This window comes from Schistocerca americana, chromosome 4 (assembly GCF_021461395.2).
Source record: "Schistocerca americana isolate TAMUIC-IGC-003095 chromosome 4, iqSchAmer2.1, whole genome shotgun sequence".
In the NCBI taxonomy this organism is placed as follows: domain Eukaryota; kingdom Metazoa; phylum Arthropoda; class Insecta; order Orthoptera; family Acrididae; genus Schistocerca; species Schistocerca americana.
In genome coordinates this window covers 249,299,877-249,316,015 of record NC_060122.1, presented here as the reverse complement: position 1 = coordinate 249,316,015, position 16,139 = coordinate 249,299,877, and the positions used below count along the sequence as shown (strand labels likewise).

The window sequence follows — 16,139 nt, the reverse complement described above, 5'->3', positions numbered from 1 at the left end:
TACATATTTAATTTGTTGCAGAAGATGTTTTATCTCGAAGATCAGAAATTTAGGGGTCCGCTAGCCTCAAGGAATTAGCTCACAAGAGCGCATATCAAACACGCCAATGGAAATGTCTGCTTTTCCACAAGACAATGAGACTCTTCTTTGACACCTGTAGCTTCCCGAAAGCACCACGGCTAGGAAATCCCCGCTGAAGTCGCGAAAACAATCCACCCGGTACACTGTTTGGACAGTTAATATTTACTAAACAGCCTACAAGGTTACGATACTGTATATAAGCCACGTTCGGCCGCTAAACGCCACACGGTGTTGCTAGCTGCGAACCACGCCATGGCTAAACTACTGGTGAGTGCCTCTGCGTCTTCGCCACGCATATACGAATAAATTTTCGTTGCCGTGATTGTCAACACTTCACTTGGAGATACTTACTGACCGTTGCCACAGGCTTTAGTGGAGACGAATCTAGTGTGGCTTTTCGCGTCGGCAGATGACATGTCACCATCTGACCGTTTCAAGAGCGTTAAAATTATCGTTTCATTATGATGAACTTATTTTTATATTTGCTTTGTAGCTGTCTGACGCTACTGTTGAGTGTCTGCTGTTGCTGCTTAGTTGCTGATCATCTGCTTACAATAGTTACTGTCCTAAATCACATCATATCGAACAACAATAAAACTTTATCCTCTTAATACCTGAACAAATTTCGGATTGCAAGAAGAAATAGAAAAATCATTTTCCGTAACTAGTAACAGATAGTTATAGGGTACATAAAGTCAGATCTAAGATATGTTACACCTGTCAGGTGTAATTATGTATTTCGCATCTTTGAAACCATAGGCATTTCAGAAATTAAACACTGACAACACTTCACTTGTTAAAAAGAAACGTATTTAAAATTTTGATGATACATAGATAGGACTCACATTATTAAAAATAATAACACATGGTGGCATACATGTTAAATCAGTATGTATAACAAAAATATGCCGTATTCGTGAAATTCTTGGAATCGGTTTATTCTCATGTTTTGACATAGACGAACGTCAGTTACACTTACTGCGTACGAATATTGTGCGTCCTTTACAATTTGGCTGTAATGTGAGGCAAATGACGTACTGCACCAATTTGTGCGGAACGGATCTTGCTGGGCCCTGATGCTTCTTGCGTAGTAGTTTTGGCTCTTTGCTGGCTGAAGGCCTATCTCTCTTCATTTTTGATTTCTTTTCCCTATTTACTAACTGGTAATGCTATTCAGAATCTTAATTATAACAGACTATTGTTTTTATTAAGGTGAATTTTGGATCTGCCACATCCCTCTCCGCATGTGGTACCTACCTTTGAAATTTCCATCTCAATTTCGTGGAGTATAAAATCTGGGGATCCATCGCTATTAAAATAAATGCTTCAGAGTATCATTAGTTGATTAGAATTTACACATCACAATAAAGGTGACTATACCATGAATGAAACCAAGGAGCTTTACAATGAGCAGAATAGAGGGTTGTAGTCAACTTTAACTTTTGGGTTGCATTAAAAATGTATTGATATAATCAATTAACCTTAAGTAGAATAAGAAGCGAAATATTGCAGTCAGTTTCGACCTGAAAGTAATCAGTCAAAAGAGTGTTGAGATCGAATATTCAAACGAATTATTAGAAACTTTTAATAAATTGAAGTATTTGGTGGTACAAATAAACCAAGATATTTGATTTCACTTCACATGATTTCATCTCTTTCACGCGCTGACGAAGGCACATAAGCACCCACTGGTGCGTATTTTAAACATAAAGTTTTTCTCGTGTTTATTTACACGTGCAACTAGTTTGTTACATCAAAATTTGATTCACTTTGTGTGTGTGTGTGTGTGTGTGTGTGTGTGTGTGTGTGTATGTGTGCGTGTAGCGAACAATGGCGCGAACGGCAAGTCGCTCAAGGAGTTCCCTAAACACTCAGGAGACCATAACACAGATGCGTTGGTAACATCGCGTAGAAACTGCAGATACACTCATTGGCACTCAAAAACAATTTACCTTCCATTCATTAGCGTCGCTTCGGTATGATGCGGATTCGCGACGCATGTCATTAAGGGATTAAGCATCAGCTGATACTGCAAAATGTAACTGTACTACAATGTACCTCCGCGTCAGTGCAATTATTAGTAAGGGCACAAACCATCATTTGCAGAGAATATGAGGGACATTTTGTCAGTGCTTGGGAAGGAAATCTTTTGTGGCAGTACGGAAAGAGAAAATACTGTTGCATAGGTGAATAAGACCAAGAGTTAACAGCCTAGAATTTTCTTAGATTTTTCTTGATGTTTATTTGGAACAGATAGTGAATACATTTTGAGACTACATTTTTACACGTTGGCCCATCAATGGGAAGCACTTTTCGAACGAGTGTCTCAGTAGTCACATCGCACTATACAGTGCAGTTGTGTGTGTGTGTGTGTGTGTGTGTGTGTGTGTGTGTGTGTTTGTGAATGTAGTAGGTACAAAGAGACAGTCTCATTTTGTGAATGTAACACGCGTGAAACCACAAATGCAGAGCGTTTCGGATATTCTTGATTATGTTTACGGTCAGTGTTCTTGAATGTTGTCTTCAATATCACAGACGATCTATAATGTATATTGACTTCAGCGCCACTCGCCAACCTGAAGATGTTCAAAGAAACGAAACCATTCACAAAACGACGGAGCGAGGTGGTGCAATGGTTAGCACACTGGCCTCGCATTCGGAAGGAATAAGGTTCAAAGCTGCGTCCGGCCATCCTGATTTAAGTTTTCCGTGATTTCCCTAAATCGGTCCAGGAAAATGCCAAGATTGTTACTTTTCAAGGGAACAGTTGATTTCCTTCTTCTCTTTGACACAATCCGAGCATGTGCTCTGTCTCTGATGACCTCGATGTCGACGGGACGATAAATTCAATGTTACTTCCATGTTCTCTTCGGTCGTAACACAATAAATGTGTAAAAATACAGCAAATGTTGTTTTCATTAATCATTAACAAAATGTTTCGGATGCGGCATTTTTATCACTAACTTACAAAATAATAAGTAAAAGGAATATTTATTTAGATAGGTAAAAGTAAGCAAAGTTAATCTCCAGAGTTGCGAACATAGCTTAAAATAGAATGAGATTTTCACTCTGCAGCGGAGTGTGCGCTGATATGAAACTTCCTGGCAGATTAAAACTGTGTGCCCGACCGAGACTCGAACTCGGGACCTTTGCCTTTCACGGGCAAGTGCTCTACCAACTGAGCTACCGAAGCACGACTCACGCCCGGTACCCACAGCTTTACTTCTGCCAGTATCTCGTCTCCTACCTTCCAAACTTTACAGAAGCTCTCCTGCGAACTAGCACTCCTGAAAGAAAGGATATAGCGGAGACATGGCTTAGCCACAGCCTGGGGGATGTTTCCAGAATGAGATTTTCACTCTGCAGCGGAGTGTGCGCTGATATGAAACTTCCTGGCAGATTAAAACTGTGTGCCCGACCGAGCCTCGAACTCGGGACCTTTGCTTTTCGCGGGCAAGTGCTCTACCAACTGAGCTACCGAAGCACGACTCACGCCCGGTACCCACAGCTTTACTTCTGCCAGTATCTCGTCTCCTACCTTCCAAACTTTACAGAAGCTCTCTGGCAGAAGTAAAGCTGTGGGTAGCGGGCGTGAGTCGTGCTTCGGTAGCTCAGTTGGTAGAGCACTTGCCCGCGAAAGGCAAAGGTCCCGAGTTCGAGTCTTGGTTGGGCACACAGTTTTGATCTGCCAGGAAGTTTCATATCAGCGCACACTCCGCTGCAGAGTGAAAATCTCATTCTGGAAACATCCCCCAGGCTGTGGCTAAGCCATGTCTCCGCTATATCCTTTCTTTCAGGAGTGCTAGTTCTGCAAGGTTCGCAGGAGAGCTTCTGTAAAGTTTGGAAGGTAGGAGACGAGATACTGGCAGAAGTAAAGCTGTGGGTACCGGGCGTGAGTCGTGCTTCGGTAGCTCAGTTGGTAGAGCACTTGCCCGCGAAAAGCAAAGGTCCCGAGTTCGAGTGTCGGTCGGGCACACAGTTTTAATCTGCCAGGAAGTTTCATAGCTTAAAATATTATTTTCCAGGGCACTACACCAACGAGCTTAGATTTTTTAAAAATAGAACATTACTTTTTCCCAAAATGCATTTGGCGTATTGGAAACGCATACACATCAATTTAATCCAAATTACTGTCAATGTATGGAGATAGAAACATTCGAAGTTTTAAGGGTGGTTGCAACATGCTGTACATAACTGCTGTTTCCAGAAGGATGCTCCGGTGTTGAAATGTTCATTAAAGTGAGATGTAAACACGAGTGCCCATTTTCCTTAATGCAGAACTCACTAATCCTTCTAAACGACCTACGGACGAGATGCGACAATGCTGGTGCCAGGAGCGACTAGCTCCCTCGATGAGCTTTTCGAAGTAATCTGGGGTTGATTATTCCACGTCGCAGACAGAACCTTGTTTGTCCATGCATTCCGACGTGCGTTATGTACAGTAGTGTAAGGATACGTTCTGCAATCTAACTGATTTCAAGCAGCTCATCGAGCTTATTATTTTGTATTGTAAGTTACAGAGGAAAACACCTTATCTGAAACATCTTGGAGACACGTATCACACACAACAAGAATTGCAGCCGGAGAACAGTGGCGCTCTTAGCGAACAGTCGTGGGATTATTACTTCCTATTTTTTGTTCACTAAAATTTTTCTCAATAATTCTCAGGATGTCGTCCACTCCACTAGCCTTTTTTTTAGGACTTTGGCCTCTCAGTGCTGTTTCAAATCCTTCTGCAGTACCATATCTCCCGCGCCAACTTCACTACTTTCTCTTCCCTTTCCATAATAAATGTTCGCTTCATTTGTATAACCATTCTATTTATTCTTTCCACCTCTCAATCTTACATTATCTGCTTGATACAGGGTTGCCATCTGAATTCTTTAATACCGATATTGGTACAGCTGCTTCTCCTTTTTCTGAAGATTTGTTTTATTTCCCTGTAGGCTTCATCTGTGTTTCCCAAAGACAAGCATTTTCTTCTACCTATTTCTGCTGTGCGGCTTTGCATTGCCAGCCTAATTTTGAAACGTCTGTATTCCCTTTTGCCTGCTTTACTTGACGGGATTTTACGTTTTCTCCTTTCGTAAATTAAATTAACTGTCTTGTGCGTTTTCATAGGATTTCTATCGAGTTTTGTCTCTTTATAAAGGTGTTTCACTACTCTCTTCACTATCCATATCTCAAAGCTACTCGTTCGTCGTCTTCTGTATGCCTTTTCAAAGTTGCAGTGAGTTGTTTTCTAATGCTCTCTTCGGAAATCTCAGCTACACTCTGTTGGTTTGACTTACACAGCCCATATCTTTAATTTCCTATTCAGCAATTTATTCAGTTTCAAAGTTCACTTCACAACCAATGTTTTGTAGTTTAAAATGTGGTCTCTAAATCTCTTTCTAACCCTTTTGCCTTCAGGGATGATAGTAAATCAATTTGAGGTAAGGGATCGTGGTTCGGAAACGACCGAACAGGAAGTTACAAGCGATACTCGTGCTGATAAATCTGATAGTGGACCTATTCTGCTCGAAGTTCTTTGCTTTCCATGTTTTGGGAAGAGGTATTACGGGTCAAAACAAGAAAGAATTATCTATCACACATGAGTTCGAAAATGAATGCCCTAAGAGCTGTGAACACTTGTTCTGTAGAAGAGATAGGTTTTGCAGTAATAAAGTTGGATGAGTGCTCTGAGCTCTTAAGTTATGCACTTTAGAGGCCATGTTTACAGGACATTTCTTGTTTTGGTCCATACTCCCTCCTCCCAAAATGTGGAAAGCAAAGAGCTTGTATTAGAAGAGATGCACTGTCAGAGTCATTAGAACAACTATTCCTGCAACTTTCGACATCGCTTACATTTTGTTATATCAAAACTGAATCATCCTGTACAATCTATTAAAAGCTTCCGGTGTCCCCAGGTGTTTTCTCCCTAATTGCCCTCATTTGATGATTCTTAAACTATCAGTTGTCATTTAACTCTTCTCCGTACCCGCCAGGTTAGCCGAGAGCGCTAATGCGCAGCTTCCTGGACTCGGGTAGGCGCGCCAGCCCCAGATCGAATCCACCCAATGGGTTAACGACGAGGGCCAGTCTGCCTGCCAGCGTGGATGTGGTTTTTAGGCGGTTTTACACATCCGAATAGGTGAATAGTTGGCTAGTCCCCACGTCCCGCCACAGTTCCACGACTCGCAGACATTTAAAAAAACGTTGGCAGTATTTCATGGCTTGCACTAGACGCAGACAGTTGGGGTACTGGGGCACAGTAATTCCGTACCGGGGGGGGGGGGGGGGGGGGGGGGCGCAGGGTATGGGTTGGCGACAGAAAAGGCATCCAGTCACCCTGCGACACTAACATCGCCAAATCCATAGTAACAAGGCCGACCCCGTGTTGCAGTGGGATAAAGGCCCCGGCAAACGATGATGATTTAACTTTTCTCCATGCATAATTCTACTAAGCTGTTTCCCCTTTCACTCCCTTCTCCCAGTCCATGTATTCCTACTATGTTCCTTCTTTTTTCTGCTATTGAATGATAGTCCTCCATCAGTATTAAATTGTCGTCTCCCTCAAAAATCTACACAATTTATTTTACCTCATATATTATTTCAATTTCTTCATGATCTGCGAACCTAGTAGGGATATAAACTTGTACTATAAGGAATGGTGCTGCCTTTGTACCTAACTTCGCTACAGTAATCCATTCACAATGCTGATTATTTTCTTATTCATTATTAATCCACTCCTGCATTACCCTTATTTGATTTTGTAAACATAATCCTGTACTCACCTGTTCAGATGCCCACTTCGTCATGTCAACAACCCACACTAATTCCTACTGTGGTGTCACCGCCAGACACCACACTTGCTAGGTGGTAGCCTTTAAATCGGCCGCGGTCCGTTAGTATACGTCGGACCCGCGTGTCGCCACTATCAGTGATTGCAGACCGAGCGCCGCCACACGGCAGGTCTAGAGAGACTCCCTAGCACTCGCCCCAGTTGTACAGCCGACTATACTAGCGATGGTTCACTGTCTACATACGCTCTCATTTGCAGAGACGACAGTTTAGCACAGCCTTCAGCTACGTTATTTGCTACGACCTAGCAAGGCGCCATATTCTGAACAGATAATATTGTGAATCATGTACCGTCAAGAGCGACGTTCATCATTAATGGATTAAAGTTAAGTATCAAACTAATTACGTCCGCTTTCTGAATTCTAATTCCTTGTCATGTTCCAGACCTTCCGTCAGTGTAGTCCTTCCCTCCTCACGCCAGCCTGCGTGAGCTCAAACGCGTGCATTTCGGCCTCCCCTCGTAACACGGTGTTGGCTCTTCTGCCAACACAACACCTACAACACATTCCAGTGAACTATTACACATTTTGTTTTCTGGTAGTATGTAGCTATTCCCGAAGTTCTATCCGACTTCATTTATTCTTAAAACAGTGCTACTGATATGTCAAATTGCGCGCCAAACATAAGTTCATACAAATCACAGCTGTTTTGCTACGAACCTTAAATGATTATTTTTAATAATGAACGACGAATAATGGTTGTCTACTGTACAGAAGACGAAATTTTTGCTACTGTTCTCATACAAAGAAAATGTTTAAGTGATAAGCGTCTTCAAGCATGGCAAGCATTCGTGATCAAGCGCTTTATGCAAATATGTACAGATTCATTGTTATCCGTATAGATTCCAAACACGGGTAGAAAAGCGCTTATTTGTGCTTGGAATATGTAGAGGTCGGATGACGACGATGTATTAGTTGAGACTGGTGTTATTGCTGTTGTACCATAAAGAACGAAACTGGATGTGTGGCATACGGAAGTGCCGACATAAACATAGTAAGAAGAAAATAGGTACTCATAGTTGCCGTAATTGAGAAACGTATTTGAAATATCTGTGATTCGCCTAAGAAGCCCAATTCTTTCACCAGGCAAACTATAATACCAGGTGAAAGACGTACTGCAATACTGGGAAATCTCATTAACATATGTAGTTAAGGAGACTGCAAACACTCGTGTTACAAACGTAACACCGATGTATTGGTTTATATAGCTCATCTGTAGCTGCCATAATTTGATAAACTTCTTCATTCTTTTATCGTCTCTTTGTAGTTAGTCTGCAGGAAACGTATCGTATTAATAACGACATATTTGTCTGCACCATGTTGAGTAACTGTTGTTTGAAGTAGGTATCATACCACGTATCTGTTTGCTTTGACGTTATAGACTTCCTATTCAGGGGGTACCGTCATCAAGGCTGAGTTTCCTGTGTTGGAGCAAACACTCCCAGCAATTCAATACTGATATACTTTATGTCGCCATATGTAGTGTCAGTAAGGAAACTGCATCACAACTGACGTGTGCATAGTTGATAAATTGTGTTTAACTATGCTCGTCTTGGGAAGCGTATGTAACTGAAAATCCGTCATTCCTGAAGCCAGTTTCAGTTACTTGCATAGCCTCGTTCATAGGCGAGGGTCCCTAACTGTTAACAATATATAGTCAGTATGACACAATTATCTGAATGTAGTGTGTTCTGGAGAGGAACAGCCGGCTTGCTGCCAGTGTCCGCACAAGCGGGAAACGTTGAAGTCGTGCAGAAAGATAAGAGCAAAAGCCACTGATGAACTGGGATGTTTACGCGAACGCATTATTTATAACGACTTTCATTTGTTTCGTTCAATACGAACTACAACTCACAAGTTTTTGGTGAGAGAAATGTAACGGAGATTACAGTTTGCACACTGCACAAACGAGGAAGAGGCTATGTTACAACATGAGAGTTTTCCGATGATGACTACTTTTATGTGAGTGGTATAGCAAGGGAATATAGCGCTCCATTCTGGACGAAGTACATCCGACACGAAAGAGATGAGCCAACGAAGCGTAACAGTTTAGGTCGCGATGTTAAATAATGAAATGTCTGGTTACTTTCTTGCAATGGCACTGTAACCACAAAACAGAACTTCTCCATGTCTATCTCCAAACCACTGATGGTTTTACTCATTTGTGGACGAGCTATTGCACTTAGTCGTGATGTTCGTGTAATGTCATAAAACTGGCCAATTATAGAAGGCTCACATCTAAGTTATTAACCAACGTGTGAACCCACACTGGCGTTTTGTCGAAGGAAGGTGAACTGTGCATCTCAGGAGCACAGTTGTGTTGCGATGTGAAACTACTTAAGACTTTTTCTGCTGAATCGTCGAAAATTGGCAGCTGCACCTAGAACAAGTTGAGAGAATAAACGCAATATTTGAGATACGTTATTCGATAGGGAGCAATTCCATGCTGTAGTGATTACCGTAGTTATGGTCTTGAGACCAAAGACTTATTTGATGCAGCTCTCCACGCTGATCTACACTCCTGGAAATTGAAATAAGAACACCGTGAATTCATTGTCCCAGGTAGGGGAAACTTTATTGACACATTCCTGGGGTCAGATACATCACGTGATCACACTGACAGAACCACAGGCACATAGACACAGGCAACAGAGCATGCACAATGTCGACACTAGTACAGTGTATATCCACCTTTCGCAGCAATGCAGGCTGCTATTCTCCCATGGAGACGATCGTAGAGATGCTGGATGTAGTCCTGTGGAACGGCTTGCCATGCCATTTCCACCTGGCGCCTCAGTTGGACCAGCGTTCGTGCTGGACGTGCAGACCGCGTGAGACGACGCTTCATCCAGTCCCAAACATGCTCAATGGGGGACAGATCCGGAGATCTTGCTGGCCAGGGTAGTTGATTTACACCTTGTAGAGCACGTTGGGTGGCACGGGATACATGCGGACGTGCATTGTCCTGTTGGAACAGCAAGTTCCCTTGCCGGTCTAGGAATGGTAGAACGATGGGTTCGATGACGGTTTGGATGTACCGTGCACTATTCAGTGTCCCCTCGACGATCACCAGTGGTGTACGGCCAGTGTAGGAGATCGCTCCCCACACCATGATGCCGGGTGTTGGCCCTGTGTGCCTCGGTCGTATGCAGTCCTGATTGTGGCGCTCACCTGCACGGCGCCAAACACGCATACGACCATCATTGGCACCAAGGCAGAAGCGACTCTCATCGCTGAAGACGACACGTCTCCATTCGTCCCTCCATTCACGCCTGTCGCGGCACCACTGGAGGCGGGCTGCACGATGTTGGGGCGTGAGCGGAAGACGGCCTAACGGTGTGCGGGACCGTAGCCCAGCTTCATGGAGACGGTTGCGAATGGTCCTCGCCGATACCCCAGGAGCAACAGTGTCCCTAATTTGCTGGGAAGTGGCGGTGCGGTCCCCTACGGCACTGCGTAGGATCCTACGGTCTTGGCGTGCATCCGTGCGTCGCTGCGGTCCGGTCCCAGGTCGACGGGCACGTGCACCTTCCGCCGACCACTGGCGACAACATCGATGTACTGTGGAGACCTCACGCCCCACGTGTTGAGCAATTCGGCGGTACGTCCACCCGGCCTCCCGCATGCCCACTATACGCCCTCGCTCAAAGTCCGTCAACTGCACATACGGTTCACGTCCACGCTGTCGCGGCATGCTACCAGTGTTAAAGACTGCGACGGAGCTCCGTATGCCACGGCAAACTGGCTGACACTGACGGCGGCGGTGCACAAATGCTGCGCAGCTAGCGCCATTCGACGGCCAACACCGCGGTTCCTGGTGTGTCCGCTGTGCCGTGCGTGTGATCATTGCTTGTACAGCCCTCTCGCAGTGTCCGGAGCAAGTATGGTGGGTCTGACACACCGGTGTCAATGTGTTCTTTTTTCCATTTCCAGGAGTGTATCTAGTCAATCCTATTTATCTATACGTAGCTACCATTTGTACATTTGAATCTGTTCATTTAGGTCGAGCCTTTTTTTCCTCCAAAAGCTATGCCTCCAAAACCTCCTTGTATTACCAATATAGCCGCGCAGGGTAGCTGTGCGGTTTGAAGCGTCCTGTCACGGTTCGCGCGGCTCCCCCAGTCGGATGTTCGAGTTGTCCCTTGGGCATGGGTGTGTGTGTTGTCCATAGCATAAGTTAGTTTAAGTTAGATTACGTACTGTGTAAGCTTAGGGACCGATGACCTCAGCAGTTTGATCCCATAAGACCTCTCGTGTTAGTAAAATTGTGCCATAATCTTAATTTATCCTCAGTTTGATTCGGTACCTCTGCTTTACATGTTCGGCCTACCTATCTAATATTCAGCATTCTTGTGTAGAGCATCACAGAAGCTTGCTTTCTCCTACTGTCTGAACCGTTTATAGCCCACATTTTACTTCTCTAAAAAGCTATACACCACAAAAATATATTTTCTACTTCTTTTAGTTCATTATTTGAGAAACCTATCGTTTTTTACTTGAGAACTTTTATGAGAGGCATTGAACTGTAACTCTATGTACTGAATCTTTTTGAAATCCAAGGATGATTCATTTTCAACCAACCATCTGATGATGTTTTCGAATATTTCCACCATTATTCATGTGCTGTACCCAAAGTACACACAGGAAAGAATTTACTATATTTTTATTGCTTTTGCGATGAATAGCATTAGTGGTAAATCCTGTTAAGAAGCAAATAATACACACTAAGACAAAAGAAAGGACGCACCACGAAGAAATTATAAGATTGGGACGAAAATCAGTAGGTGTGATATACCTATATAGACAAACAAATGATTACAGTTTCAGAAAAAACTGGATGATGTATTCAAGAGAAACAGCTTTACAAATTGAGCAAGTCAATTACGAGTTCATCCACCTCTGTCCGTTATTCAACCAGCTATTCGGCTTGGCATTTATTGATACAGTTATCGGACGCCATTCTGAGAGATGTTGTACCAAATTCTGTCCACTTGACTTAATGGGACTTCAAAATTCCGAGCTGGTTGGATGGCCCTGCCCATAATCCTCTGAAAGTTCTCAGTTGGGGAGAGTTCCGGCGACATCACTGACCAAGGTGGCGCTTGCCAAGCACAAAGACAATCAGTCTTTTGCCCTGTGCGGGAGGACATTACCTTGCTGAAATGTAAGGGCAACAAAACAGGACGTAGAATGTTGTTGACATACATCTGTGCTTTAGGATGCAGAAGATGATTACCAAAGGCGTCCCACCCCTGTCTGAGGCGTCTTCATACACTTCTCGGATGGTCATCAGGCTCAGTGGGAAGGGAATTAATCACTGAAGACAACTGTACTTCAATCAATAAGACTGCAGGCCGGCGACGTGTCGGGAGACACTGCAGACAGCGCTGAGATACCAACCTTTCTGCTGGCTGGCATATGGCCCAACAGCCAGGAGTGATAGCATGTCATTTCTTTTCATGGCAGGACACTTTTGGTTGTCATGCATGGCATCCTTATAGCACAGCGATATGACAACGATGTTCTACGCTGAGTTTTGTAGCGCTTCATGGCAAGCCATCCTGGGCTTACATTTCAGCAAGATAACGCTCGTCGGCACAGGTCGAGTGTTTCTACTGCCAGTCTTCGTGTTTGCCAAACCCTAGTTTGGCCAGCAGGGTCTCTCCACAACTGAGAATGTTCGGATTTTGACGATCTAACGCTCCAACTGCTCAGAAACTGGCACGATATCCCTCAGGACGACATGCAAAAACTCAATCAATACAGAGCCGAATAAATGTGGACCACTATGTTATTGATTTGCCCAATTTGTGAAGCTCTTTCTCTGGAATAAATCATCCAGTTTTTCTGAAAGTTAATCATTTGTTTCTCTGCCGATTTCCGCCCGACTCAGATGATTCCTTCATGGTACGTTGTTTTCTTTTTTCTTAGAGTGTCAAATCGCACGTAAGTGGACGTTAGTATTACACGCTAGTGTTATGTTGTTTTTACCACACCTGAGAAACCGCTCTGAAGATAACCGACCTCTCACGTCGAAATCAGTAATCATTTATAAAACAGTAATCAAGACAAGTTTGTTTGTGTGGCCATCCTCCGCAGCAAGTATGTAAATACTTTTTTTTTCAATCATGTTGAAACACAACTGGATTGAATGTACTTGATTCGATGACGCATTCACTATTCCTCTGTCGGCAGGCACTGTTCACGCTGCTGCTGTGCGTTGCCGCCTTGGCGCATGCGCAGTTTGGCCAGGGAGGTTTCGGCCGTCCTGGCGGAGGTTTCGGGAGGCCCGGTGGTGGTGGTGGATTTGGCCCTGGAGGAGGCGGCGGCTTCGGCCCTGGAGGAGGTGGCGGCTTCGGCCCTGGAGGAGGCCGTCCTGGATTCGGCGGTGGCGGCTTCGGACCCGGAGGTGGTCGCGGCTTTGGCGGGTGAACGAAGTTTCATTCACGAAGCTCCTGCACCACCAAAAACTGCCCACAAACTACGTCACTTCTTGGTTTTTGTTAATTTGTGCACACTTTAACCGTTAATAAAACATAACAATTGTCACTGTATTAATCACTTTGTCGTTATAAAGAATATTTAACTGAGGACTGAAATAACCTAACAGAGTTTCTACTGCCAGTCTCCGTGTTCTGCAAGGTGAGAATGGTAAACCATTGCTGGTGACGTGTTGTAGTCGAGTCCGTGACCAAAGCTTACATGTATCCGCCAAGCCAAAGCCTGAGGGCTTTTCAAGAACGTTGCAGTGGTCCCTTCACCACAGAACTGCTATGGAAACACGAGAGACAACAGCAAAAGTGCTTTCTTCTCCCATAGTGGGTCAAGACTTCATTCTGCACTTGAAGCATCCTCCCTGCAGAGTTGCAGTACAAAACTGTTAAGGCTTAAATCCTAGCTATAGGTGAAAAATTTTTGTTTGTTGTGGTTCAAGCATCCTTATAGCACAGAGACATGACGACGATGTTCTACTCTGAGTTTTGTTGCAATTCATGACAAGTCATCCTGGGCTTACATTTCAGCACGATAACGCTCATCTGCACGGGTCGAGAGTTTCTACTGCCAGTCTTCGTGTTTTCCAAACCCTAGTTTGGCCAGCAGGGTCTCTCCACAACAGAGAATGTTCAGATCTTGACGATCTAACGCTCCAGCTGCTCGGAATTTGGCATGAAATCCCTCAGGATGACATGCAGCAACTATCAGGTAATTTTGGAAAGGCTAACTGTCATCACTACAGCCGATGTCAAAACTGATTAATTCACGTAGTAACGACAGCAAAGACGAAACATTTTAATAACATTCCTGCAGCTGGTAGCCACAGTCTTTTAATCTTGTTTATTCAACGAATCACTTTAGTGTGTTACTTTAATTGGTCTCGCTGACTACAGTTTGTTACACTTAAGTGTACTGCTTCTGGATTTTTATATGGTTAACTTAAATTAGCTACTCATACCACATTGCCCAAAGTCCTCAAACAAACTAAACTGGTAATGAAATGGGATCTAGAAATAGAAATTCGCTGAACAAAAATAACATAATATTAGAAGCAAAATTCTTTATTATTATCCCAGAGGGTGATTTTTTAATTACAAAACAAGTGGTACCAGCTCGCCATAGAGACTAAGTTTGAAAACAAATTTTTAGGTTCTGAGAAACCAAAGTTAAGTGACACAGGAAATAACACTTATACATATGTCTGTGAAGCAGGCAGGATACAGAATAGACTTGCATGAAAAATACCAAAAATTTAAAAACTTCCACACACAGCTGAAAGAAAAACAAAAAGAAAATGTTACCTAACTTGTTTGGACAATCAGGGAAAGCAAAAATTTTAATTAATGTACATGTTCGTTAAGCAGTCTCTTACAACAAGTAAAATCAGTCCTCAGATCGGAAAATTAGCATTAAGATTTTTGAAACTTTACTTACTTGGCGGGGAAGCAGCAAAAGGAATTACAATTCCTTGATATGCATGTAAAATAATGTACACGTCCTTAAAGCAGATTTTAACACCATCAACCATAATGTTTATAAATTCACTCAAAACTTATAACGTTGTATTTACAGCTGCGAAACAACCAAAAGAAAACTTCTGTTTCACTAATACACATACTCATAGTAAGCAGAGATTTTATGCATCTGTGAAGCAGATTTTCACTTTTTGACTTTACACACACAGCTGTGTAGCACACTATTTCACTAATATGGGTAATCACAGAAAGTGAAAAATTTAGCATGTACTCATCTGTGAAGCAGACTAAGGGGTTAACCAAGTCCTTTCATGAGCAACGAAATGTCAGGCAATTAAAAGGCCTGAAGCATACGAAATAGGCAAATACAGTAAGAGATCCATTTCGGTTGACTTCCCAGACAGTTACTCGACAAATTATAAAACAAACACACAATAAACAAACTAAACTGCCAAAGCAACTGAACACTATGGAAACATGGGAGTCTACAACTAAGTCCATTTGGTCAGATCTTTCAAAAGAAGATAAATATTAAGAGGCATTTAGATAATGGGGAAAAAGATACAAAAAAACTTCAATTTTAAGAAACAGATACGCCTCCTGAAACTGATACCCTCTTACAATTAAACGAGTATTTGGCTTAGACAGATTCCTATCGCCAGAATAATGATCCACACAAAAGCATCGGCCAAACACGGTCTGTAGAAAATGTCGAAACAGCGAAACAGTTTAACGTCAGAATAACACAGGACACTCACAGGTGACTCCATACGGAGAGGGTGTTGTCTCGCAAATTCCAGTCAACACCTAAAAGGGAAACCAAAGCTGTTCATCGGCGTTTTTGTATCAGGCCGAAGCGAATTATGGACAATGTATGAGGCCATATCTCCAGCTATCGCTTCTGGAGCACTCCCAAAGTCTAACTGCAATATGTGGACCATCACGACACAGGCAGCGTAAAGTTGGTCGAACCACGAAAGAAACATCAGGCGTGCAGACGACAACAGCTCCGAGGTACCAGATGGTATACTGAGCGAGGTAACAACGAAACAGCCAAACCCCAGCGATCTTGTCTAAGCTGCCTACTTGCTCAAATTTCTTGTACAGCTGCCTCAGGCACCACCATTCGAAGCTGAAGAAAGCCATAGCTAAGCAACGCTAGGCGAGTTTATTCAAGCAAGGAATCGATATCACCGTTCACACGGCTTGCAGAGGGCAACATAAAATGGAACCCAACGTGGCACTA

General features: G+C 43.3%; 1 protein-coding gene and 1 non-coding gene across 2 annotated transcripts; one reads left to right on the top strand and one right to left on the bottom strand.

Moving 5' to 3' along the window:
* The first annotated feature begins 319 nt into the window (after positions 1 to 319).
* LOC124614054 (glycine-rich cell wall structural protein 2-like) lies at positions 320 to 13,477 on the top strand. The gene is made up of 2 exons (XM_047142889.1): positions 320 to 348; positions 13,119 to 13,477. Exons 1-2 carry the CDS (start codon positions 334 to 336, stop codon positions 13,353 to 13,355), a joined length of 252 nt encoding a protein of 83 aa, XP_046998845.1. The 5' UTR covers positions 320 to 333; the 3' UTR covers positions 13,356 to 13,477.
* On the bottom strand, positions 3,201 to 3,275 carry Trnas-uga. The gene has a single exon. It is a non-coding gene; the product is annotated as a tRNA-Ser (tRNA).
* Positions 13,478 to 16,139: the final 2,662 nt, after the last annotated feature.